General features: G+C 52.5%; 1 protein-coding gene across 1 annotated transcript; it reads right to left on the reverse strand.

The window, feature by feature from the left end:
* Nucleotides 1–11,425: 11,425 nt before the first annotated feature.
* On the reverse strand, nucleotides 11,426–20,088 carry APLN (apelin). The gene is given in 5 exon segments (XM_032773785.1): nucleotides 11,426–13,082; nucleotides 13,695–13,866; nucleotides 16,617–16,626; nucleotides 19,890–20,055; nucleotides 20,057–20,088. Coding segments are annotated over 4 exon segments (375 nt in total). The 3' UTR covers nucleotides 11,426–13,082; nucleotides 13,695–13,699.
* Nucleotides 20,089–25,138: the final 5,050 nt, after the last annotated feature.

Raw genomic sequence — 25,138 nt, forward strand, 5'->3', positions numbered from 1 at the left:
AAGAGGATGGATCTAGACTTTTCTCAGTGGTGGCTTATGACAGAACAAGGAGAAATGGTCTCAAGTTGTAGTGAGGGAGGTCTAGTTTGGATATTAGGTAAAACTTTTTTACTGGAGGGTAGGGTGTGTGTGTGAAGCACCGGAATGGATTACCTAGGGAGGTGGAGGATACAAAACCTGCAGATGTAGTGCCCTTGATATGATGATCAACACCCCCGACAACACACCTTTCAAAATCCATGGGCCCTGCACATGCCTGTCACAACATGTGGTGTACCTCATCCTGTGCACTAAATGCCACACCAACAATCACTACACTTCTAAATGAACTGACATAGAAAAATGATCCTTACGCTTACAAATCTGCTCCATCTTGTGACACTCTGGGACCTTTCCCAGAGCTGACGAAGAGCTTGGTGTAAGCTCAAAAGCTACTCTCTCTTGTTACATGCACACTTTAGGGCACCTCACCTTTACCCTTCCGTGGGCTCAAGGCATAACCCAGTTAATTTAGGCACCCCTATCTTTACCCAGTTCCTAGGGTTCAGGGCCATCCTTACTCAGTTCCTAGGACTCAAGGCATACTCTCCTGTGGGTTTGTGGTGCCTTCTACCAGTGAAAAGGGCCTTACACTGTAATATCCTTCAGACATTATTGACACAAACTGTGACTGTATAGATCATTGTTGCAACCAAGGTACAAAGGAGGTCAAGTAAAATGTCTATGAAAAAGTCATGATTTGCTGGTTAAAATTATGCTATCTGTATGCATGTATCATTTTTGTTTTTGAAGTTATCAATATTGGCTGTCTACTTGTATTTCAATGTGTTTGATTCTAAGTAGCACCAGTGAAGCATTTGGCCAGCTTATTGAGAAGGGACTCTTCAGATTAAGTGTCCAATCAAGAAACACTTAACTGACAATGGACCTTGGGAGACTCCAATCCACATTTGAGGAATCTTCTGGGGAACATTCAAGGTAGTATGGGAGCAATGGCTGCTCTACCTGTAAAGAACTGTGTGATTTTCCACAGTAAGAACCAAGGGATCCTTTCACATGGCAGAGGATATAAAAGGACCTAGAAGCCCCTCGATTTTGTCTTCAGTCCTGCTTCTAACCTCTGGAGGAACCTTGCTACAAACTGAAGCTCTGAACAAAGGACTGAATGACCCATCCAAGCTGTGGATGTACTCCAGAGACTTAATTTGAGCCTGCAGTTTATTCCATCACTGCTACAAGCCTGAACCAAGAACTTTGCTAATAGTGTATGTAATTGATTCCATTTAACCAGTTTTAACTCTCATCTATGTTTCTTTTTTTTTATGAATAAACCTTTAGATTTTAGATTTGAAAGGATTGGCAACAGCGTGATTTGTGAGTAAGATCTAACTGGTATATTGACCTGCGTCTGGGGCTTGGTCCTTTGGGATCGGGAAAACCTTTTTTCTTTTACTGGGATATTGGTTTTCATAACCATTCGTCCCCATAAGAAGTGGTGATATAAGGGAACTGAGTATCTGAGGGAACTGCTTGTATGACATCTGGCTAGCCAGTGGGGTAAAACCAAAGTCCTCTGTGTTTGGCTGGTTTGGCGTGCCTTAGTAAAGGAACTCCAGCTTTGGTCTGTAACTGCCCTGCTATAAGCAATTCGTCCTGAATTATTACTCTCAGTTGTGTCTCGCTAGAGGCCACTTCATTACAATCCTTATCCTCTATTTATTAACAGTTACCAAAACAGAATGCAGTTCTATATTTGTGAGGTAACTCCCTTCTCTTCACATGTCACTATATAATGCCTGCATCTGTAATTTTCACTCCATGCAGTTGAAGAAGTGAGGTTTTTTACCCGTGAAAGCTTATGCCCTAATAAATGTGTTAGTCTTTAAGGTGCTACCGGACTCCTTGTTGTTTCAGTGTAGTGAGAAGAGCAGCAGTTTATCTGATGGGAGTGGCAATGTGCCTGGTAAGGAAGCTGCCCCACTATCCGAATATTTGTCTATAACCAGCCCTGGCTGCTGGGACAAGAGAGAGGAAGGCAAGGGAAGTCTGGATGAGCCTAGGCAGCCTTGTGAGCAGATGGCTTTGTCTAGTCAGTAGTTTGGGAAGGCAAGAATAGTGGAAGATGAATGTCCCTATACCTTATCTGTTATCTGTGTGGAGAATTGTGACAGTGAAGGGAATGTTCCTGTGTCTGTTAGGGGTATTTACTGCCCATGGAGGGAGCTATCCCAGTCTCCAAGCAGTTGTTTGAGAACAGCCCTGTGTGCTGGGACAAGGGAAAGAAGATCCCAAGCTGTGTGTCTGGTAAAGGAGAATGTGTCTCCAGTTCTTTGTCTGTGGAGCAGACAGAAGGTGCCTTTCAGCCTGTGATGGTTGAGGGTAGTGCAGTTGTCTCAGAGTTGGTTCTGGATTCAACTAAAGCCCAGGAAGGGAATGGTCCTAAATTTGTATCTGCTAGGAAGAATGACACTGTAACTTGGTTGCATCCAGTTAGTGTCATGGCAAAATCCTAGAGACCAGACAATTCCGGTGCTTGTATTTTGCCTGATGCTAATGTGTTGCTGGTAAAGGTGTAGCAACTCTGTCCTAGCCCAGGCCAAGGAGAGCATAAAGGTGACTTGATTGTGTTACCTACTGACAGTTTGGAAACTTGTAGCAAGAAGGAAAAGATTCCTGAGTTTGGGTGTGGCAAAGGGAAGGAGAATGCTTCTGACCTTTTGACTATGAAATCTAGCAGTTTGCCTGAAAGGGGATTGTGCAGGAATCTGCCTGATGAGCCAAAGGTGATTTGGAATGTAAGTGAAACTCAGGAGCTGGTAGTGGCTCAGCAGAGCAATGCTTCTGTGGAGCAAGGTAAAGATGAATTGGTGCTTAGAAAGATTGCTGAAGAGAAACATTTTCAGGGTAGTCTTTGCAAGCAGTTTGCTGCAACTGAAGGGTGTGGAAGTGATTTGATCAAGAAAGGTTTAGGTCCTAACAGCCAGAAATTTTCTGTTGTGTATGGATCCACTGACTTTCCCTTTGAAAGGTCCAGTGTGGATCACTTTGAAAAGATGGAATGAAAATTGTTAAGAAAGTTAAACAGCCCTTTAACCAAGTGGTTGTGCTTGACCAGTTTGTTGGGAAAACAATGTTGTTGGAACAGAAATGTCTCCATGTAGATTCTGTGAGGGAACAGTCTGTGTCTCAGGTTCAGAGAGAAGACTGGGTAGCTGAGTCTGCAGAGCAGAACAGCCATGTAGTTAATCTCTCGAAAATGCAAGGGATGGCAGATATACTCATGTCTAGACACTTTGGATATGACTTGTAGTCTCTCAATAGACTTAACATCTAATTTCATGTGGAAGCAGAGGTTGGTAATGGAAGGACCACAGAACTTTGAGTCTAATTTGCTAGTAAAAATGGATAGTATCTCTTTAAGACAGAGTCCAACCTTGGAGTTGGTAACAGTTAAGGATCTGAAAACTGGTGAACCAGCTCCTGTCTGTTTGGATGCAAATTGCCTGGCTGACAGGGAGAAGAAAGACTTTCTAAAAGCTGTTAGAAAAGGGCACACCCAATCAGCCAGTTGATTATGTTAAACAAGAAAAATCAGGGTTTGATCCTATAGGACAAGGAGGAAAAAGAGAACTTAATTTTGCAAAGGGAAGCCACAGGGAAACCCTAAAATGCCAAAACCCCAATGGTATTGAGCCAAAGGTATGGCATGACAAAAATTATTGTAAATGGACACTTGCAATGAATTTGTTGTTATTGCTAATGGTGATTTTTGTAACTAATGTGTTGCTATCACCAAGAACAATAAAAATGTACAATGTGCCTAATCTTTTGGAAAATCCCTTGAACATGTTAAGAGTGATACATAAGAACACACTTTATGTTAAAAGGCCTTGTAATGCTGATGTTGCACAGTTAGTGCCTGTAAACAGTCTTGGAACTTTTCACAGGAGAAAAGACATTCCAGACCTGATGTGTTGTATGCAAAGAGAAACTGAGGCACACTACTATATTGTTTTCACGGCAAAATTCCAAGAGTCCTGTACTATGAAAACCATTAATATCTACAGTAACTTACTTGGGTTCCAAACATTTGCCAGAGCTTGTATGGATAAAGTAGCTAAGTTCTTTAGCTCTTGGCAAGATCACGAGACATACAGGCATAGGCACTCACTTCCCCTTTGCTCGGTGGGTGCTCGACCCCACCACTTGCCCTGCACCGCCTCTTCCCGCCCCTGCACTGCCTTCGCCCCACCCCCATTCCACCCCTTCCTCAAAGTCTCCGCCTACCCTGCCTTTTTCCATCCCAGCCCTGCCCCCTTCCTGCCTCCATTCTACCCCCTTTCTCCAAGTACCTACCCATGCTCTGCCTCTTCTCTGCCTCCTCCCCTGAGCGTGCCACATACCTGCTGCTCCCCCGCCCTCCCGGAAAGTCCAAACAGCTGTTAGACAGTGGGCAGGAAGAGCAGAGAGGGAGGGGGAGGACATGGAAGGTGGAAGAAAGAGGTGAGGTGGGGGCAGGGGGAGCTTGGCTGCCGGTGGGTGTGAAGCACCTGCTAATTTTGTCCCGTGTAGGGCTGGAGCACCCACGGAGTCGGCACCTATGCATACAGGAACCATGCTGCAAGAGCAGATCCAATCCACTATTATTCTAATCAAGTTTTACCTTGAGTTTGTAAAAAGATTCAATCATGTTATTTAACATGACTTTGATAAATCATTTCTGTCGTACACTAATATGGCTTCTAACCCAATATTAGCTGTAGTAAGACAGAACCGAGAATGGGAGGGCTCTTGGGATGCAGTCAGTGATGTTTGTGTCATCCCTTCCTGCATCAGTTTTGCGTTGGGGGTGTGACATGACACGAACTGTGACCATATAGATCATTGTTGCAATCAAGGTCCTATAGTGCCACCAAATCTTGTACAAAGGAGGTCAAATAAGATGTCTATGAAAAGGTTATGATTTGCTGGTTATGATTATGCTATCTATATGCATGTATCATTTTTGTATTTGAAGTTATGAATATTGGCTGTGTACTTGTATCTCAATATGTTTGATTCTAAGCAGCACCAGTGAAGCATTTGGCCAGCTTATTGAGAAGGGACTCTTCAGATTAAGTGTCCAATCAAGAAATACTTAACTGACAATGGACCTTGGGAGACTCCAATCCACATATGAAGAGTCTTCCTGAGAATGTTCAAGGTACTATGGGAGCAATGGCTGCTCTACCTGTAAAGAACTGAGTCATGAATGGACATGTGACTTGCCCATGTGACTCCAAATTCCATCTTGCTGCTGTGATTTTCCACAGTAAGAACAAAGGGTCCTTCCACATGGCAGAGGATATAAAAGGACCTAGAAACCCCTCGATTTTGTCTTCATTCCTCCTTCTAACCTCTGGAGGAACCTTGCTACAAACTGAATCTCTGAACAAAGGACTGAATGACCCATCCAAGCTGTGGATGTACTCCAGAGACTTAATTTGAGCCTGCAGTTTATTCCATCACTGCTACAAGCCTGAACCAAGAACTTTGCCATTAGTGTATATAATTGATTCCATTTAACCAATTTTAACTCTCATCTATGTTTCTTTCTTTTTATGAATAAACCTTTAGATTTTAGATTCAAAAGGATTGGCAACAGCGTGATTTGTGAGTAAGATCTAACTGGTATATTGACCTGCGTCTGGGGCTTGGTCCTTTGGGATCGGGAGAACCTTTTTTCTTTTACTGGGATATTGGTTTTCATAACCATTCATCCCCATAAGAAGTGGTGATGGTGGTGATACAAGGGAACTGAGTATCCGAGGGAATTGCTTGTATGACTTCTGGCTAGCCAATGGGGTAAAACCAAAGTCCTCTTTGTTTGGCTGGTTTGGCGTGCCTTAGTAAAGGAACTCCAGCTTTGGTCTGTAACTGTCCTGCTGTAAGCAATTTGTCCTGAATTGTTACTCTGTTGTGTCTCGCTAGAGGCCACTTTATTACAATCCTTATCCTCTATTTATTAACAGTTACCAAAACAGAACGCACATGCTAAGCATACAATGCTCACCACTCCCAATAAAGGAGACAAACTTTTCCTGGTGGCCAGTCAGGACCAGGTCATGTGGGGACTCCAGCTTCTGCACCACATGGTTGGCAGGGTGTTGAGGTCTGTCAGCTCTGATCTTGGGCTGTGCCCTAGAGTTGGATTCCAAAGAACTTCCCTTTGGACCCTGTTTATATAGTGAAACTTGAGTCCTGCTTAGCTATATCTTAACCAATCATTTTAAACTAAAGTCCTATAAAACAGTATTTTTCACCCACCCTAGCCCACTACTAAACAATTCTTTACCCAATCAGACCTCACTGCTTTAATTGATTTAAATCTTGCAAAATGAGTTATGCAATAGACAGAAACAATGAAAGAATCAGACACAGACCCTACAGATAAACAATAGGGAAGTGGGGACCACAAAGGCAAGACAATAGAAGTAGAGATTTTACAGTCACAACGGTTGATAAGTGATTTCTTGCCAGACAGAACTCTATAAAGCACAGTTTCCTTTAAAGATCTTAAGATCTGTTTCTTTATCTGGTGGTGCTGGGTACTGTTGGACGGGAGCCTTCTTAACAGCGTGATGTTACACTGTTTTGATGTAATTTAGATGGAATGTGAGGATGTGACTTGCTGCTTCTTAGCTCATGGCTGCTGCTGTCTATGTGTGGTTGCTGTTGCTACTTACTAAAGAAAAAGTCCTCAGTCCTTACACTCTCACCAACAGAAACTGGTCCAATAAAATATTTTACCTCCCTCCACTTGTCTCTCTAACATGAAATGCTACAGGCAGAAGTGGGAGGAGCATGACTAGACCAGCTGCCTGGTTCAAAGAGCTCATTCTGGGCTCAAGTGTTTGCACTGGTATCTGAGCCAGCATCACGGCCCTCCTAATTCAGCTCTGGCAAGGCAGACATGGGCCTGCATGGGATGAAGGGTGGCAGAGGGTTGAACTGCCCTGACTTCAAAGGGGGATGCAGCATGGCTGAGGCAGGCAGGCAAGGACAGCAGGGCTTGAACCAACTGCCCCTGCCAGCGAGCTCAGCTGCCACCTGTCCCTGCTGCACTGAGTGGTTCCTGTCTCTAGGGGCTGCCACCTGTCCCCATTTTCCCAGGAGTTTCCCTTTTTTAGGTAGCTGTCCCAGGAAACCTGTAAGTCCTCCCAGCCCAGCCCTGGTTGTTGTCAGTCACCCCCAATGGCTCCCCCAGCCCTACCGTCAGGGCCGGTGCAAGGATGTTTTGCGCCCTAGACGAAACTTCCACCTTGCGCCCTCCCCCGTCCCCAAGCCCTGCGGTGGCTCCCTGCCCCCCCGCGTCCTGAGGAACCCCCTCCCGTGGCAGCTCCCCACCCCTCCTCTGCCCTGAGCACCCCCCCATACCATGGCAGCTCCTCCCTCGGCCCAGGGAGCCATGTGGCAGCTGCTGCCCAGCTCACCTCTGCGCCACCTCCTCCCCGAGCACGCCATTGCTGCTTTACTTCTCCCGCCTCCCAGGCTTGCGGCGCCTAAGGGGAGGCGGGAGAAGTGAAGTGGCCTCAGCGTGCTCAGGGAGGAGGCGGAGCAGACGGGAGCTGCATGCCATCCCCTCCTTACTTGCTGCAGGCGGCCCTCCCCGCACTCCCCCTGCCCCAGCTCCCTATGCCTAAATGCCGGTGGTGACTGGGGCGGCTGAAGATCCGGCCGCCGTGGTCGCCACTTAAGAAAATATCCCCCCCGCCCCACCTAGGTTGCCTAATAGGTTGCACCGGCCCTGCCTACTGTCTACACCAAGGGTGGCAGTGCCTTTGAAGAGGGTGCTTGGGTTCAACGTGTCAGGGAGGGGGTGGCTTAGGAGCAGCAAGCAGGACAGGGGGAGTTAGGGGCAGCAGCGCCCAGTTGCTGCCACGTACATACTGGCTGCATGGGTTGCCCTGGGCAGGAATGGGGTGAATCTGGCTCGTGCTGCATTCTGCTTGGTGAGGTCAATGCCCACGGCAGCCCTGGGAGCAGGAGACAGGATGGAAGACAGGGCCTTGGGATGGGGAGCAGGTGGTGTCCAGGGGGTATGTGGTAGGGTGGGGGCAGGTGGTAGTCCTGCTCAGAGGTGGCAACCCTAGCACTCCCTGAGCCACCCTGCATGTAACCTAGATGAAGTTACTATAAGGTGGTTAGAAAACCATTCCCAGAGAGTAGTTATCAGTGGTTCACAGTCATAATGGAAGGGCATAATGAGTGGGATCCCGCAGGGATCAGTTCTGGATCCAGTTCTGGTTAATATCTTCATTAATGATTTAGCTAATGGCATAGAGAGTACACTTATAAAGTTTGTGGACGATACCAAGCTGGGAGGTGTTGAAGTGCTTTGAAGAATAGGATTAAAATTCAAAATGATCTTGACAAACTAGAGAAATGGTCTGAAGTAAATAGGGTGAAATTCAATAAGGACAAATGCAAAGTACTCCACTGAGGAAGGAACAATCAGTTGCACAGAGTGGACCACAAGCTAAATATGAGTTAACGGTGTAACAGTTGCAAAAAAAAAAGTGAACATCATTCTGGGATGTTTTAGCAGGAGTGTTGCAAGCAAGACACGAGAAGTAATTCTTCCACTCTACTCATGCCTCAGCTGGAGTATTGTGTCCAGTTCTGGGTGCCACATTTCAGGAAGGATGTGGACAAACTGGAGAAAGCCCAGAGACGAGCAACCAAAATGATTAAATGTCTAGACAACATGACCTATTAGGGAACATTTTAAAATTTTTGTTTGTTTAGTCTGGAAAAGAGAAGACCAAGAGGGGACATGATAACAGTTTTCAAGTACATAAAAGGTTGTTACAAGGAGGAGGGAGAAATATTGTTCTTTTTAACCTCTGCGGATAGGACAAGTAGCAATGGGTTTATTGCCGCAAGGGAGGTTTAGGGTGGACGTTAGGAAAAACTTGCTAACTGTTGAGGTGGGTAAGCTCCGGAATAAATTGTGTAGGGAAGTTGTGGAATCTCCATCACTGGAGATTTTTAAGAATAGGTTAGACAATTGCCTGTCAGTGATGGTTTAATCCTTAGTTCTGCCATGAGAGCAGGGGACTAGACTAGATGTCTCTTCCAGTCCTATGGGTCTACGTCTGTCACTCAACACAGCTCTCGGTCCCACAGCCTCATCCCTCTGTCGTCCCTCTTGGACCCCACTCCTCTTCCTTGTGCCCTTGCCACACCTCTGCTGGCCTAGCAGGAGAGTAACTCTCTCTACAGTAGGCCTGCACAACATGCGGTCCCTGGACCGCATGCGGCCCACGTGGGCTCACTGTGCAGCCCGTGGGCAAGTGATGGGGTGGGGCTGCTGGGTTTGCCCCTTGCCTCACAGCCCCACGTGTCACACTCTGTGCTCCAACCACCCTAACAGTCAGAACCGCACGTCTCCATCTCCCACTCCGCCCGCATGGTGTACAGCAGGTGCATCACTTCCAGGGCCCACTGAGGTGGGAAGCACTGGGCACGAGGCAGAGCCAGTAAGTGCCAAGTGAGGGGAGGGGCACCCGGCCTGGGTTTGAGCCGCAGCTCAGGCAGGGGATAGGGACTAGGCTGAGACCCCCTTCAAATCCCCCCCTTCGGCTGGGGGCAGGGCAGCTACTGCGCTGGTTGGTCCCAAGCGGCCTCTGTAGTGATCGGGGGTGGGAGGGTTGAACTGTCTGTGGGCAGCCAGGATATCCCCAGGGGAAGAGAGAGGCGGGAGAGAGAGAGAGACACCTGCCCTGCCCTGACTGCCGCCCTTTCCTGGTCCAGGGACCTTCCCTCTCCCCTATCACACTGCCCCACTGAGCTCCCTGTGTTTGACAGTCAAATCCATTCCCTTCACACTGCCTCCTTTTCCCCTCCCCTTAGTTCATAGCTCCAGAAAATCCCTTCAAACTGTCCCCCCTTTCCCCTCCCCTTATTTCATGGGGGGATGACAAGCCAGGTGGGCAGTGGCGGTGAGGCTTTATACTTGTGGGGTGGAGGTTCCATGGGGCCAGGCAGTCCTGGGGCAGGAGATGTGTTTCAGGGGGCTGGGCAGTGCTGGGGAGGGAGGGGGGAGTGTTTCAGCAGGGCCAGGGGAGTTCATCCCTCAACTGTTTTCTTTGGAGTAATATGGCCCTTGCTGCTTTACAAGTTGTGCAGGCCTGCTCTACAGCATGTCTGTGATGCTCCTCTTTTTTCTATACCAACACCCCAGCCAATGGGCAGGTTCAGACATTCAGCCCCTGGGAGTACCCTCTGCTATGTGCCTTTGCACACATATCCTGCCTCTTCTGCCTGGGACCGGGCAGTAGGGGCTAGGAAATAACATCCTGCATAGGTGAATGGGGAGTGAAGACTGAAGTCCATGAGTTTCTTGGCACTGGAGCATCACTTTAGTTCTGACGAGGCAGCCTCTAGATAGCACCCTCCCGCAGAAATACATATGTTGTCACAAACACCCGCACACTCCTTCAGCATAACTAGCCTCAAGGTGGCTTCCTGCAGTTAGAACACTGTTGGGATGATGCACTGGGCCATGCAGATCCAGCCACCTCCCCTGTGGCTAGTTCCATTCTGCCTCCTACTTTGAGTGAGATATGCTCTTCTCGTTCAAAATAACTGCTCAGCCCCAGCCCAGCACTGACTGCATTTCAGGGCAGAAAAAAGCAGCCCCGCTGGTTGGACTGCAGTGGCACTTGCAGCTGTAAAGTTTTGTGAGAAAAAATTTTATAACTTACTAGGGAAACAGGAAAGCTCCTGGCTCAGAGCAGGGAGCAATGACCCACTGCACAGCTAGCCCAGAGGTCTGGTTAAAAGAGCTCTTCCTGGGCTCAAATGTCTGCATGGGGATCTAAGCCAGCATCACAGCCCTCCTAATTCAGCTAAGGGCTTCCTGGCAAGGCAGGCATAGGCCTCCACAAGACAAAGGGGAGGCAGAGGGTTGATTCACATAACTGCCCTGACTTCAAAGGGGGCTGCAGCATGGCTGAGGCAGGCAGGTGAGGACAGCGGGGCTTGAACCAACTGCTTCCACTCAGGATCCAGACCACTTGCCAGTGAGCTCAACAACAGTAAATCCTGGGAGGGGACTAAAAAGAGGGGACGGACTGTCTCCTGCACTGGGCAGAGCCCCAGTTACACTCCACCACCCTAGAGCTGCTCACTACTGCCCACTGATCAGAACCTAACTGCCCCTCACTCCTCCATTCCTTCCAGGCCTGGTCCCCTGCAGCTTCCCACTGTGCGATGGGGATGGTCCTGACTGACTTGGGGAAAGTCCTTTGCAAGCTACAGCCAGGAAGCCCTGGGGGTGCTCTACAGTGTCCAGGCTAAGCTGGTGGCTGACACACCCAGGATCACCCATACCCCCATCCCAAGGGAGAAGGGAGCAAACAGTGTCTGGACCTCCTAAAAGAAGGGTTTATTGTCATTATAACTTTATTAGAAAGACATTTACACAGACCAATCTTTACAGATGCAGAAAAGTTTGTCTGGAGTAAGGCATCCCCATTTGGTATAAATTAGTATTTTACACAAGAATCACTGACAGACACCTGAAATATTACACAAGAGCCAGTTCTGCCTACCCACTCGGTGTCCCTCACCCCATGGAGCCGTGCTGGCACCATGGCTCAGTGATGGGGAGGGGTGTGCCCCCCACAGCTGGCCCTCCAGTGACTTCAGTGTGATTGGAGCCAAGATCCACAAGGGGAAACCCCTGGCGCAGAAGCGTGGGGGGAAAGGAGCTCCCTGCCAGACTAGCCAGTGCAGATGCTAGATCCTGCCCCTCCTTGCACCCTGCCAGGAGAGGGCGCTCCCAGGGCCTGTGTCATAGCACCATTGCAGTATCAGGGGCACTCCAAAGCAGCAGGCCTCCCAGGCTCAGATCCTAGCCCCTATGCCTGGGAAAGGCCCTCTTCCAAGGGCTGCTCCTTCACTCCCTCCTCCAGCTCTCTCTGGGTAGGCGCAAAACAGACTGCAGGATGGGGATGGAGAGACAGTCATGTGGGGTGGGATTGGGTGTGGCCATGCTGTACAAGATCTTCTGGACCCAGCAGCCCCGCCGAGGGGCAGTTGCGAGAGTCATTGCAGAGCAAGGGCCAGGGCACCAGGCCGTCTCTGCAGCACCATGCACTGGACCGGTTCATCTCCCATGGAGGAAGGTGGGAGGTGTTCAAAGACATTGAAGAGGCCCTGTGCAGGTTTAGCACCACAAGAATAAATAGACCCCCCAAGCCGAACACCACCTTATACGCCTGCAGATGAGGTGCTCAGCTCTCCAGGGAGTGGAGGGGACAGGACTAATGGGGGATTGCCTAGGGAAGTCAGAAGAATAGTTTCTCCCTCTGTGCTTCTCAGCCCCAGTGGCCTTCTCATACCAGCCACAGCTCCCAGCCCCTAGCATGACCCCCCTGTCACAGCTGCACTGGAGCTACATGCTCTTGGCAGGCTAACAAGAAGCCAGGGCAGCAATGAGATCAGGCAGGCTCATTACAGCAGTGCTCTTCCTCCTTGCCCCATGAAAACACCAAGGGAGCAAGGGCAACCCAGCCCAATCCCCTCAGCCTAGAGATCCCCATGCACAGGAGTCTGCAGTCCTGCTGCTTCGTGAGAGAAAGACAGCCAAGCGGACAGAGGGAGCTGGCAGCCAGGCACCCTTTCAGTCCTGAGCTGTGTTAGGGGCCCACTCAGGACTATGAGGCTGGCTAGGTCAAGGTGAGCCCTGGGCAGTGTCCCCTCTGGTAAGGGCTGGAAAGAGGCAGGGATCCACCCCAGCCATCAGCAGGGAAACTGGAAAGATGCCAGCAGCTGCACCCAGCTTGGGTGCCGGGTCTGCAGAGACAAGGTGCGGAGATGCCTGCTGCGCATATGTGGGTCTGTGTCTCTGTATGTGAGGGGGGCCAAGGTGCTGACAGCTCCATCCAGGATGACTGCATGACAGGCTGGTGGACAGGAGGGGCCTGCCCACCTCAGCAGGCAGAAGCGCCGCACTCAGTGCTCCATGACAAGCAAACCAGTCTATAAAACAGAGAGGACAATGGGAACGGGCCTTCAGGAGGCCAACAGCAACCCTGCAAGTGAACAGAGGCAAGGAGACAAGTCAGGGGAGGCCACAGCCCCTACTGGGAGACTGACCTCTCCCCCCAGCACCCAGTTCAGCCCACACAGCTCCCTCCTGCATCTTTGCAATAAAGACACAAACCCAGGCTCTCCTCCTGCTTAAGAGGCTGCCCCCAGAGACCATTCTGAGGAGTGCAGAAAAATCACATCTGGCTTTCTATTCTATAACCAAGCGAATGGTCCTGGGGGAGCCCTCTAACACCCAACTGCAGATACTCCAGAAGCTATGGCCTCCAGGATAATCTCAGGGGACCCCACCCCCTCTAGTGCAGACCCCGGTAGCTATGAGCAGCTGGACCGAAGCATTGCACCCAATGGGGATGGACTCTTCACATCTGCTCTATGGACAGCAGCTCCGAGCACTGTCCCCACCCCCAGGACAGGTGTTCGGTGTCAGAGGGCTAGGATGAGGCCCGTGGCTGGAGCACCTGTACTCTGTTGGGATTACTCTCCCAGCCATGGTGCTTCCCCACATGCCTGCACCTCCCCAGACATGCCCTGCCACACTGTGCTGGGCTGGTCCCACGTGGCTCCCCCCACCCTCCCATGGAAAGACCCATTACCTGTGCTAGAAAGGCATGGGGCCCTTGTGGGAGAGACGAGGTCTTGGACGCCGGGACTTTCTCCAGCCATTCTGCCGGTGTCCTGCTCCATTTCGCACCCCCTTGGGGTGCACCAGGTTCCGGATGTTCCCTTTCTCCAGGTCTCTGCCATCCGACGCCTCAGCCAATGGTGCTGGGGACAGAGGAAGTATGTTAGTGCCAGAGGCCCCTGCCTACAAAGCCCCTCAAGTCACACAGCAGGCCTGGCATGTCCCAGAGCTACAGCCTCCCAGAGCTCAGTGGTTTCTGAACCCCATATTCAGAACCCCTCAATCCTCCAACTCTTGGTTTTCAGATCCTACATTCTGCCTTGCTGAACATAAGACCCATACTGGGTCAGACCAAAAGTCCATCTACACCAGTATCCTGACTTTTGACAGCAGCCAATGCCAGGTACCCCAGAGGGAATGAACAGAACAGGTCATCACCAAGTGATCCATCCCCTGTCATCTACTCCCAGATTCTGGCAAACAGAGGGTGGGAACACCATCCCTGCCCATACTGGCTAATAGCCACTAATGGACCTATCCTCCATGAATTTATCTAGTTCCTTTTTGAACCCTGTTATAGTCTTGGCCTTCACAACATCCTCTGGCAAAGAGTTCCACAGGTTGACTGTGCATTGTGTGAAGAAACACTTCCTTTTGTTTTAAACTTGCTGCCTGTTAATTTCATTTGGTGGCCCCTAGTTCTTGTGTTATGAGAAGGCATAAATAACACTTCTTTATCTACTTTCTCCACACCTGTCATGATTTTATAGACTCCAATCGTATCCCCCCTTAGACATCTCTTTTCCAAGCTGAACAGTCCCAATCTTATTAATCGTTCTTAGACAGAAGCTGTTTCAAACCCCTAATTTTTGCTGCCCTCTTCTGAACCTTTTCCTGGTGCATTTATCATGGAAGGACCTGCCTGGAGCCATTCCAGGACAGACTGTCCACATGTCTGTGTGAAGAGGCCTCCTCTCCCTCCCACCCCACTCAGGGTGGGACAGGCAAAGCCAGGGGCTGTTTCTATGGAGGGTGGGCAGGGCTAGCCCCTCCCAGGAGTTGACTCTGTGTCACGCCCTCCTGGGCTTGCTTCCCCAGCTGCCTGCCAGAAGGACTCTCCTCTGGGGAAGGAAAGTGAGCTCAGCTCCCTTGCTCAGGGGTGGGCTGGGATCAACTGAAGCCCCTTACTGAGGCCAATTCATTTCCTTCCTCCTGAGGATGCATCTTGTGGCAGGGCTGGGGAGATATTCTTGGAAATCCCCTCCTAGGACTCCAGCCCTCCTTGGGACAGTTAACCTCAGCAGAGCCACTCCTCCCCCCACCATTACTGGCTGCACATCAAACCTGGCCCAAGCACAGCAGAGCAGGTCACCATTTCCTGCTGCTTCTCCCACCAGCAGGGAGAGGGACCTGCTGCATTTCCTCCTCTTCTCCTGGCCTTTGCATCCTGCCCAGTGCCACAAAGGCAGGGAGATTCCTATGGGAAGAGCCAATGGCCATCCCAGGCATGGTTCCTCTCCAGCCAGGGTGGGAATTCAGCCCCCACCACAGGTTAAACATTGGGCTATAGCAGAAAACCCAGTGCTGCATCTCAGCCCACTCCCCCAGCCAGCTTACTCTAAGCAGGGGCAGAGCCCAGGGCACCCAGCTGCAGAGAGCAGCCTCCCAGTCTTCTGCAGAGTACCCTGGGAAGGAGGGAAGCCCCTCTAGGGAACCCCCTCAGCAGACTCCTACCCCTAGGGCAGTCTAGTCACTGCTCTGGGTTCAGGCACAGGATAAGACAGGGAATGCCAGTGGCTAGTAATGAGTCCACTGTTCTCAGAGCCATTGCCAGGAATTGGTTACTTTGCACTCTTCATTCACTCTCTCTGGATTCAGTGGCTGGATTTGCTGCCTCTGGCTGGAAGCCTCCTGGGCTATCGGCTCTGGCTTCCAGACTAGCCCCTCGGGCCTTCCCAGCCCAGGCTGTGGTTCCAGGGTCACTGACAGATAGCACATCCCTGCTGGGTGTCAGCGTCCCAGCCAGACCTCTCCATTGCCCAAGGCAAGGTGCACAGAGTAGTGATGGAAATGGGCCCAGAGTATGCAGCTGGTTTCCTGGATTACCCCCAGCAGGAGCCATTAGGCTGTGGAGTGCTTCCTGGAGTGACTTGGCCAGGTCACTTACAGACCTTGGCATGGTGCCATGGGGAATTCTCTGGCAAGTGGGGATAGTTCATGCCAGCAGCCAGGGCTCCTGATGTCCCTGGATCAAATAGCAGCCTCAGTCCATGCTCACACTCACAGGCTCTGAATTCCACTCCCCTGCTCCTCACACAGCCACCCCTAACCAGTAACCATGAGCCACCAGTCCTCCGCATGCAGACACCAGGCTTTGGGGCAGCCTCCCTGAGAACTCCACATATCTAACTGCACACACAGCCCCACAGAGCAGCTGTGCTTGCTTCCATCACTGCACACCCACTCACTCATAGTGTGGAGTACAAACATGCATCCTCCATGTACATGCACCACATACTGCCCGCCCTACAGGCCACTCACATGGGCTGTGCCTGCACCCCACCTCACACACTTTGCCATTCCCTGCACTCTTTGACCTTCAGAAGACCCTGTGGGGTGGAGTCTGCATCTATACCAATGACACCTGGGGTTGAGGGGGGGGGGTGCGCCCCCATCCCAGCTCCATTATTCCTCTGTACCATTCCACCATGCAGGGAAACTGATTAATCCAGTGAGAAATGCCCTGAATTCCAGAAGTCTGTTCCCTCCCAGGCATCAGGGCTCTGGGCTGCCCCTAATCCCCTGGGGAGTCACATAGCAACTAGTCTGCAAGAGGTCCTGGGTTGTGATGCAGGCTGGGGTGGGCCCTTGGATGATCCCATTACAATGCTGCCCCCCACCCCCTAGACAGATCATCTTGGCACTGGATCTGGGCCAGGGAGAAGGCGGGGTAAGCTGTCCTCCCCTGTGCAGGGATACCCCTCCCCATTACAGTCATATGAACGCAGCCTGGTCAGCCTTAGCCAGAAAGGGGAGCTGGAGGCCAGGGCTCCCCACAGCCACATCTCCAGAAGGTCACTGGTGCCATGGTTCTGTGACTGAGGCAGAGAAAATGATGGGGGTGGGGGGCAAGCAGCCCTCCCAAGCCCTGGCCTGGTCCCAGGCTCCAGCCCCTCTGGTTGCCAGCTCTGCCCTGTCCATGTGGTGTTGTTTTGCTGGGCTCTCCAGCCAGCGGTTCTGACAGGATGTGGTTTGTTATCACCATGAAGAGAGCTTTGTCTGTGCTGGACAGAGGGGGAAGGAAGAGCCTACAATTCTTGTCAACAAGGTTCCATCAGTGAGGTGTTAATTAGCCCCCAGGCTAGCTTTGCGTGTCCTGCCCTGCATGCCAGCCAGGGCCAGGCTGGCACTGCCTGCGTCTCCACTGCCAGGGCCAACCCCTGCCCCGCTAGACCATCTGAGGTGCTCTGGTTTAGCATCACTGGGCAGGCTCCCTCCCCCCCCGCTGGGCAGCACACAGTGCTCGGCTCGGGGGATTCACCAGCTCCAGAGCCACAGAGCCAGTCCACAGTAACTGGAGCATGAGATCCCAGCCCACCTTAGCCAGACACTCGCTACTTGAGGGCATAGCATGACTCCCTGGTCTGACCCCCTTCCTTTGCCTTCATGGCTGGAGGGGGTCCTGGAGCTTTTACTGGCTGCAGCTTGAGGCCCAGGGCCAGAAAGAGCAGAGACCTGTGGCTGTGGCCATTGCACTGTTCAGCTCAACCCTGCTGCTGCTGCTGCAGCCCCTTCCCCGCCTGCTGCAGTCTGGAACCCCTCACTGAGGTGGCACCTGCAAGGACAGGACCATTGCGCTGGCATAGAAACCTCTGGCGCAGCTGTGGTGTTTTCCCCTCATGGAGGCACAGTCTGCAGCAGCAGTCCCAGCCCTACAGCACAGCTCATGGTGGGGAAACAACCCTTTCACCCCACTCACAAGGTGCCGGTCTACAGCTTGTGTGGGGCTGGAAATCCCCTCCTGTTTGGGGTTCCAAGGCGTTGGGCCAGACTCTATGACCACAGCTCTCCACCTGCCTACCAATTCCCAGGCTGCTCTGTATTGGGCGCCTCACACAAGAACCCCTTGCAGCTGCCCTCCTTTTCCATGCCTCCTCCTGCTGCTCTCAGATGCTGGCACTGCTGCTGCCTGTCCACTTGTTCTGCGCACACAGAAGCTTTCAGCCTCCAGGGCTGTCACTCAGACACCTTCCACCAGTACCAACACTGCTTATAAGCATCTGTTTTTCTTTTGAGCATCTCATTAGCTACATACAAAATCTGCCACAGCCTGACGGTGCCAGTGTTTGGAGCACAGCAGGCTTCCGATCCATGCATTCCCTGGGTGCGCCCTTCACTGTTCCAGCAGGGCAGGAGGTAAGAACTGGGAGAGAATTTCAGACAGCACCAGAGCAATGGCAGAAAGACTAGGGAGCAACTGTGAACAGGAAGGATACAGAAATGGGCACCAGATCCCCTTTGCATACTGTGAAAACCCACCTCCACCCTGATGTCAGGGATCTGGGAACAAGCTTACTGTCTACCTGAACAAGCCCAGTGGCACCTGTAAGTGGCAGCCACTACAGCAGATGCAGCTGGGCAGGTGCCAGTCTGGCAGCTAGTATCGCCATATGGACATCCTGCTCATTACAACCACCAAGGACCAAACTGGCACCTGTGGGCTACCGGCAGAAGTTACATTAGCCAAAGCCAAAGGGGGCCAGCCCTCTAGCTGTGCCAACAGGAGATGTACTGAGCTGATCTTGGCTGGGAGTCACTGTGGGCAGCTCTCCTGGGATCCGTTGACACTCAGCATCAGGTGTTCTTTTCCCTTCTGCCTCAGCAGGCTCAAGGGCACACTAAGCAGAGTTTCTCTAGATCAGACCGAGATCCCACAGCTATCTGCAATGCCATTTAGCCCCATGTGATCTGGAAGCTCTTTTCCTTCCCCATGACACTCGGATAAACACACCCTGTCGCAGCCTTGTAAGTTTAGCCTTTGTGCTGCTATGTTTAAAGCACGAGCCTGTGGCTCCAAAGAGCTGCATTAAGTCCCAAACGATCTGCATTTGTGGACCCCAGCTAGTCCCCAGCAGTGCAGTGTAGCCACATCACAAAGCCAACACACACTGACAGATAATTAGGAGTCACTGCTGCAGGGAATGGAATGCCAGGGAGCTGTGGGGAAGGGCTGGGGGCCAAAGGCCAGACTGCTGGGGGGTGCCATGGTCACGATGGAGCCATCTCTGCAGCTTTCTACAGGAAGCGTGCACAGCAAGCCCCATGCTAGTCCAACCTCAAGCCACAGCTATTATCTCCTCACTTTCCTGACCAGACACATTCATCAATTCAACAGAGCTGTTGAAGTCAAACCACTCATCTGCTCCTGCCTTCCCCTTGCAGGGGGAGTCAGCGTCTGTCACCGGTTCTGGCTCCTGCACAGAAAGTTAACTCTTTTGGCAAGTCTGTTCTTGCAACAGGTCCCCTCCTGCCCTGCAGGATCATCAGGGGCATGGGCTGAGACAAGGGCCCAGGTCAGGCCTGCCCCTTTAGGAGAGGTACTGCCAAGGTCGGGGCAGTCTGGTGGGGAGGCACAGTGCCCCAATCCCACACTCCCATCCCTGCACAGACAACCCCCTGTTCACCCCCCTGCCCTGCTATGTCCCCTTCTGGCTCCACATCAGCGACAGCACGACAATGCGCCCCATCGCCCTTCAGGAAGCCTGGCAGGGGAGCTGCTTTACTGCGGGTTAAGAAGACACATGGCCATGCCCGTTAACTGAGCAGATCCAGCTGGGTATGAGAGCGGGCATGGCGCGGCTGGCACTGTGGGGCCGGGGAGAGGCTGGGCAGAACGGTGCCCATCACAGCCCTCGGCCGCAAGGAGAAGCAGGACGCAGAGCCCCGGGCCCCGAGGCCAGGCGCTGAGCGCGGCCAGGGCTGGTACGACCCGCTGCCCGCCACAGGTGTCCCGGCGCCCAGGAGAGGGGCTGCTCCCCGCAGCCCAGCGCCAAGCCGCTACCAGCCCGGCCTGTGCAACAAGTGCCGAGCCGAGCCGGGCCGGGCCAACCGGGGCTGCGCGCCGCCCCGCCAGCGGGACCCGGCCCGGCGCACTCACCTCCGGAGCCGCGCTCAGGGCGAGCCAGAGCAACAGCAGCGCCAGCAGCCAGCGCCGCCGCTCATGTGGGGACCGGGGCTGCCAGCCAGCGCGTCGCTCGGCGGGGGGGCCGGGCTCTGCCAGGCGGCGGCGGCGACGAATGCAGCCGCTCGCGCGGGGGCTGCATTTGTAGCCGAGCGTGCGCCTGGCTCCCGGCCCGCCCGGTCATGTGGCCGCGGAGGCTGGCGAGGGCCTCCCTGCCGCTCCAGCACCACCGCACCGAGGGGGGCGCGGCCGCCCGACCCGCCCGCCCTGGGGCGCTGGAGAGGCCTGAGCGCGGCCAGCTGCGCGCCCGCCCGCCCTGCGCAAGGAGCCTGGAGCGACCCGGACTGGGACCCCAGGACCCGGCCTGCGAGAGGAGCCCGACCCGGCCAAGGGACTCCTGGCCTAGGCCTCCGTTTTCGAACTCCTTCCCCATAGGTGTGTGTCCCTGCCCACCAGCCCACAGGGCTCCCGAATCAACATTTCCCTGCGTTCTCTGTAGGCATCAATTCTCCCGCCCCCCCCCCCCCCCATACACACAGAGAGGACCTGATCCTCCCCTTCTGGTCCCCTGTCTCATCATTTTTACCTTGGCAGGCTGGGGGTGCAGCGCTCCCCAGGCAGGGCTCCCTGCAGTGTTTAATTGGTAATGAAACAGGTGCTGGGGCTCAAGCAATTTTTTATTGTCATAACTGATTCACCAAGACTAGAGGTGCCAGGGCTCTGAACTGCCAGGCCCAGAGCTGCCAGGGTTCAGTCCTGGCAAGCCCTGGCACAAATTAATACTAGTTCCTGGCAGTGGGTGTTTCACACCTGCAGTGATGGGGGGGGGGGATGATGAGACAAGGTGCAAGGGCAGGTAGAGTCCCTACAGTGAGATTGGCTTATGCTCAGCACTTGGGAAGACAGGGGAATCTCGGGCAATGGGATGTGAGCATCCCTGTGAGAGTTCCTCACTCTACACCCCAGTCTGGTGGGTGTGAGATCAGCCTGTGAAAAGTTGGTGGTGCTCCACTAGCCCCATAGCTCCCTGGGAGCAAGAGAGAGAGTGCACCTGGGGAAGATGGGGCCAGGGGTAGCTGCAGGCTCCTGTGGGCAGGCAAGAGCTCAGTCATTCCCCAGAGATGGCCCAGCAGTGCCACCCCTCTGGCCTCCCCAAAAGGAAGGATAGAAAATGGGGTAATAAATACCATTCCCTCCCCATCCCCTGGAGAAAAACGACCCTTGGGTTGCAGGGAAATGGCTGAACAGAATATACTTCTCCCTGAACGACTGTTCTGTGTTGACCTTGGTTCTCTATGTCCATAGGGAGCCCCTTCAGTTGCTGGAGGGGTCACCAGCTGAGTGTGGTGCAGGGAAGGAAGCAGGGTAAGGCCCTGGTCCTGGGCTTGTCCACGGGAATGAGGAATGCAGCAGACAGACACTTCTCAGTCTTCTGTGTTTGTTTTCAGCACTTGCTCCACAAAAACAACAAGGAGTCTGGAGGCACCTTAAAGACTAATAGATTTATTTGGGCATAAGCTTTCGTGGGTAAAAAACTCACTTCTTCAGATGCACTCTTCAGAAGTGGGGTTTTTACCCACGAAAGCTTATGCCCAAATAAATCAGTTAGTCTTTAAGGTGTCCCCGGACCCCTCGTTTTTGTGGATACAGACTAACACGGCTATCCCCTGATACTTAAATGCTTGCTCCAGTGGCCTTACTGAGGCAGCACCTGTATGATAGCATAGTGCTGTGTATGCTATGGGCCCGTTTCTGAGCACCATTCCATTGCTACAGATCTGGAGAAATAACATTAAACACAATGGGCCAGATCCTTCACTGTCTGGTACCACGTACACCGCAACACCTCACGTGTGCAAAAGGAGTACAGAGCTGGGGTCAGGGTGCAGAAAGATTCTGATTTGGGAGCATTTCACACCCTCATGGCACATGTCTTTACTGAGGATCAGGGCCAACAGAGTTACAGCCATGTAAGTGTAGGCCAGAATGTGACTCTACTCTGGGTAGATTCTCATCATTTGGGATGTAGAGAACTAAACTCAACAAATCATTCGATGACAGAATTGGTGGAATAGTAAAAAAGTCCTGATTTTGTGAATGTTATCGCAATCAGAAACATCAATCAATGTGTTTCTCTCCCTCTATCTAGCTATTTCTAAGCCCCCATCACCCTAGAATCTGAGAAACTCACAAACAGTGATGAATTTATCTTCACAGCACTGCTGGGAAGTGTTGTTAGCCCCTGAGGCACAGAGAGACCATGTGACCTGTCCAATGGCACACTTGAAGTCTGATTCAGAGCCAGCAATTGAACCCAGATGTCTTGAGACCCAATTCTGCGCTTTAGCCAGGAGTCCAGCCCTCTTCAAAGAGCCATGCATGATGTTCGTTATTGGCAGGCATTCCAGTGAGCAAATCCCCAAAAGGCCACATATTTTAGCATGAGCACTTTTCATTTGTCATTGGTTGTTCACTATTGTTTAAAAAATTTCAGTCATCCAATCATGAAGCAGAAACAATGCCCTGTGGCTTCGGAGACCAATCACAGCACAAATAATAAATATCAAATATTGACTCTTCAAAGTGAACTGTTTGCAAACAATCTGCAGGCTGTGTCAAATACACTATCAGGCCAACCCTTCCAAATAGCAGTAACGTTTGCAGAAGTGACAAATGATTTGCTAAATGAAACCAGGACTAAATTCATAATAAATACTATTCCTAACGAATAGTTCACCCAACCCCACTGCTAGCTAATTCACAGCAGGGCTCCATCTTGCTTTGGACACGGGTGGGTTCAATGCCCAGCAGTAATGTCTATTCTGGTTCGGATTGTGATGGTTCGGTAGATACAGAATATCCTTGTATTGCAACAGCCTTACATTTCTTGCCCAGCGGCTCCTCAGAAGTGCTTTGTGGTCAGCGCTTTCCTTGTCCTCCCTGTTCAGCATAGTGTCTGCAGTCAGCTGCATTAAATCTCAGCCTAGTGCCCCTCTTTCAGCTACAGCCTTAATTGTGAGCCCTGCTGGGTGCCTGCAGAGGAGCAGGGATGTTCCCCTGCATAGGTTACCCACCTTGCTGAACCTGTATGCTGGGAGAGTAGCAGCTGCCAGGCTGCTACATTCTGCCCAGGTGGGTGAGCAGGGGTGGGAAAGGGCTGGAGCCCTGGCTTCACACTCAGAGAGCCAGGGAGCGCACCAGAGCCAGGGCAGAGGGAGAAGTAATCTGTGCCAGCAAATGGGTTGGGACCCATGATTCATCCCTTGGAGCAAGCAGGAACCCAACTGTGACTCTCAGAGTCAGATTCTGGTTCCCGCACTGCCCAAAGCCCAGCAGCTACACACTGCCCCTTTCTGGGGCCAGACTGTAGGGAGACAAAAAGAACAGGAGTACTTGTGGCACCTTAGAGACTAACACATTTATTTGAGCATAAATAAGGGAGACAATGACTCTCTTTCCAATCCCTTCCTGCACTATGCCCAGGTTGCACCTCCTGTCCAGCGTTTGGGGAGCGGCTGGCCAGAGATGCCCATGCAGCAATGCCTCTCCTCCTTGCGAGAGTTGTACCCTTTGTAAAGGACTCGCCTGTGCTGAGGGCAACATCCTCTGCACACCCTGGGCTGCAGTAGGTTACTCTTGAGGGCATTCAGCACCAAAAGAATAAAAATTCTGCACACAATATTTTAAAATTCTTTAAAATTCTGCAAATTTTATTTGTCAAATAAATATGGAGGCTTCAGCATGGCATTGGGGAGCACAGGCCACTGTCTGCACAGAGGTGGGAGATCACTGTGCAGCTCCCCCTCCCTCGGGACACGAACTCAGTGATGAAACTACACCCAGCCATGACACTGCGCAAGGGACCCCAGAAAGTCCCCAGGCCAGATGCACCAGGTGTGGCCTGTCAGGCTCATCAAGGCAGGATCCAAGTGTAGAGGGGCTTAGTGTGGGGGGAATCCAAGTGTGGGCTGAGAGGGTTCTGTGTAGGGCAATCTGGATGCGGGTGGCTAAGTGGGGGATCCAGGTAGAGGGAGGGGGGATCTGGATGAACAGGGGCTTGTTGGGGGGTTCTGGGTGCAATGGTAATGGGACTCTGCAGGGGGGTCCAGGTGAAGGTGGTTAGGGCTCAGCGGGGGGGATGGGGTGTCTGGGTGTTGGGGGGGATAGAGTTCGGCAGGGGGATTTTGGTGGGGGAGTTCAGTGGGGGGGCCAGATACTGGGGAAGCAGGGCTCAGTGGGGTGGGAATCCAGGTGTAGCTGGTTGGGGCTCGGTAGGGTGAGGATCCAGGTGCTGGTGACTCATTGGGATGGTCCAGGTGCAGGGGGAGTAGGGCTTGTCGGGCGGGGGGGGCGTTTCTAGGTGCGGGAGGGTGAGGCTCAGTGGGGGGGTTCTGGGTATGAGGTGGTCTGGATACACGGGCGTTGAGCAGATGGAGGAGCAGCTCCCTGCCCCTCCCACTGCAGATGAGGAGAAATGGGTGCAGGAAGTTTGTGTCTGTGGGGTGGAGTTTGCAGAGCTGCCTACAACTAGGGGAGAAATCTAGTGGGTGTCTGACACAGCCCTGGATGCCTTGCAGAGGAAGCATAAGTCCCACTGGGACTAACAACTGAGCCCCGCACAGGGTAGGAGTCACCAGCTGAGTCTTGCCCAGTCCTACTTGCTGTCCCACAGTGATTTACCTCTCTGCCGGTATCCCTGGACACCAGAAACACTGCTGGAGAGGGCCCCATGACTGCTCTTGGGGCTTCCCTGTCAGAAAGTTATTTTTCTGCAGGGAAGCAAAGAAATCTTCAGGGGACATAAATTCTATGCATGTACTGTGGCGCAGAATTCCCTCAGGAGTAAGTAGGTCACTGATGCAGTAATAGGCGCCAACTCCGTGGGTGCTCCGGGGCTGGAGCACCCCTGGGGAAAAATTGGTGGGTGCTATTACCCACTGGCAGCTCCCCACCCCACCGCCTTCGCCCCAGCTCCCCTCTGCCTCCGCTCCTCCTCCTCCCCTGAACGCACTGCCGTGTCCTGCTTCTCCCCACTCCCAGCACTTGCACTGTGAAACAGCTGTTTTGTGCAGCAAGCCTGGGAGGGAGGGGGGAGCAGGGGGAACACGGTGTGCTTGGGGGAGGAGGCGGGGCTGGGCCCAGGATTTGGGGAGGGGTCCAATAGGGGCATGGAAGAGATGGAGTTAGGGTGGGGACTTTGGGGCAGGGGTGGAGTTGGGGCGGGTCCAGGAGCG

This window comes from Chelonoidis abingdonii, chromosome 8 (genome assembly GCF_003597395.2).
Source record: "Chelonoidis abingdonii isolate Lonesome George chromosome 8, CheloAbing_2.0, whole genome shotgun sequence".
In the NCBI taxonomy this organism is placed as follows: domain Eukaryota; kingdom Metazoa; phylum Chordata; order Testudines; family Testudinidae; genus Chelonoidis; species Chelonoidis abingdonii.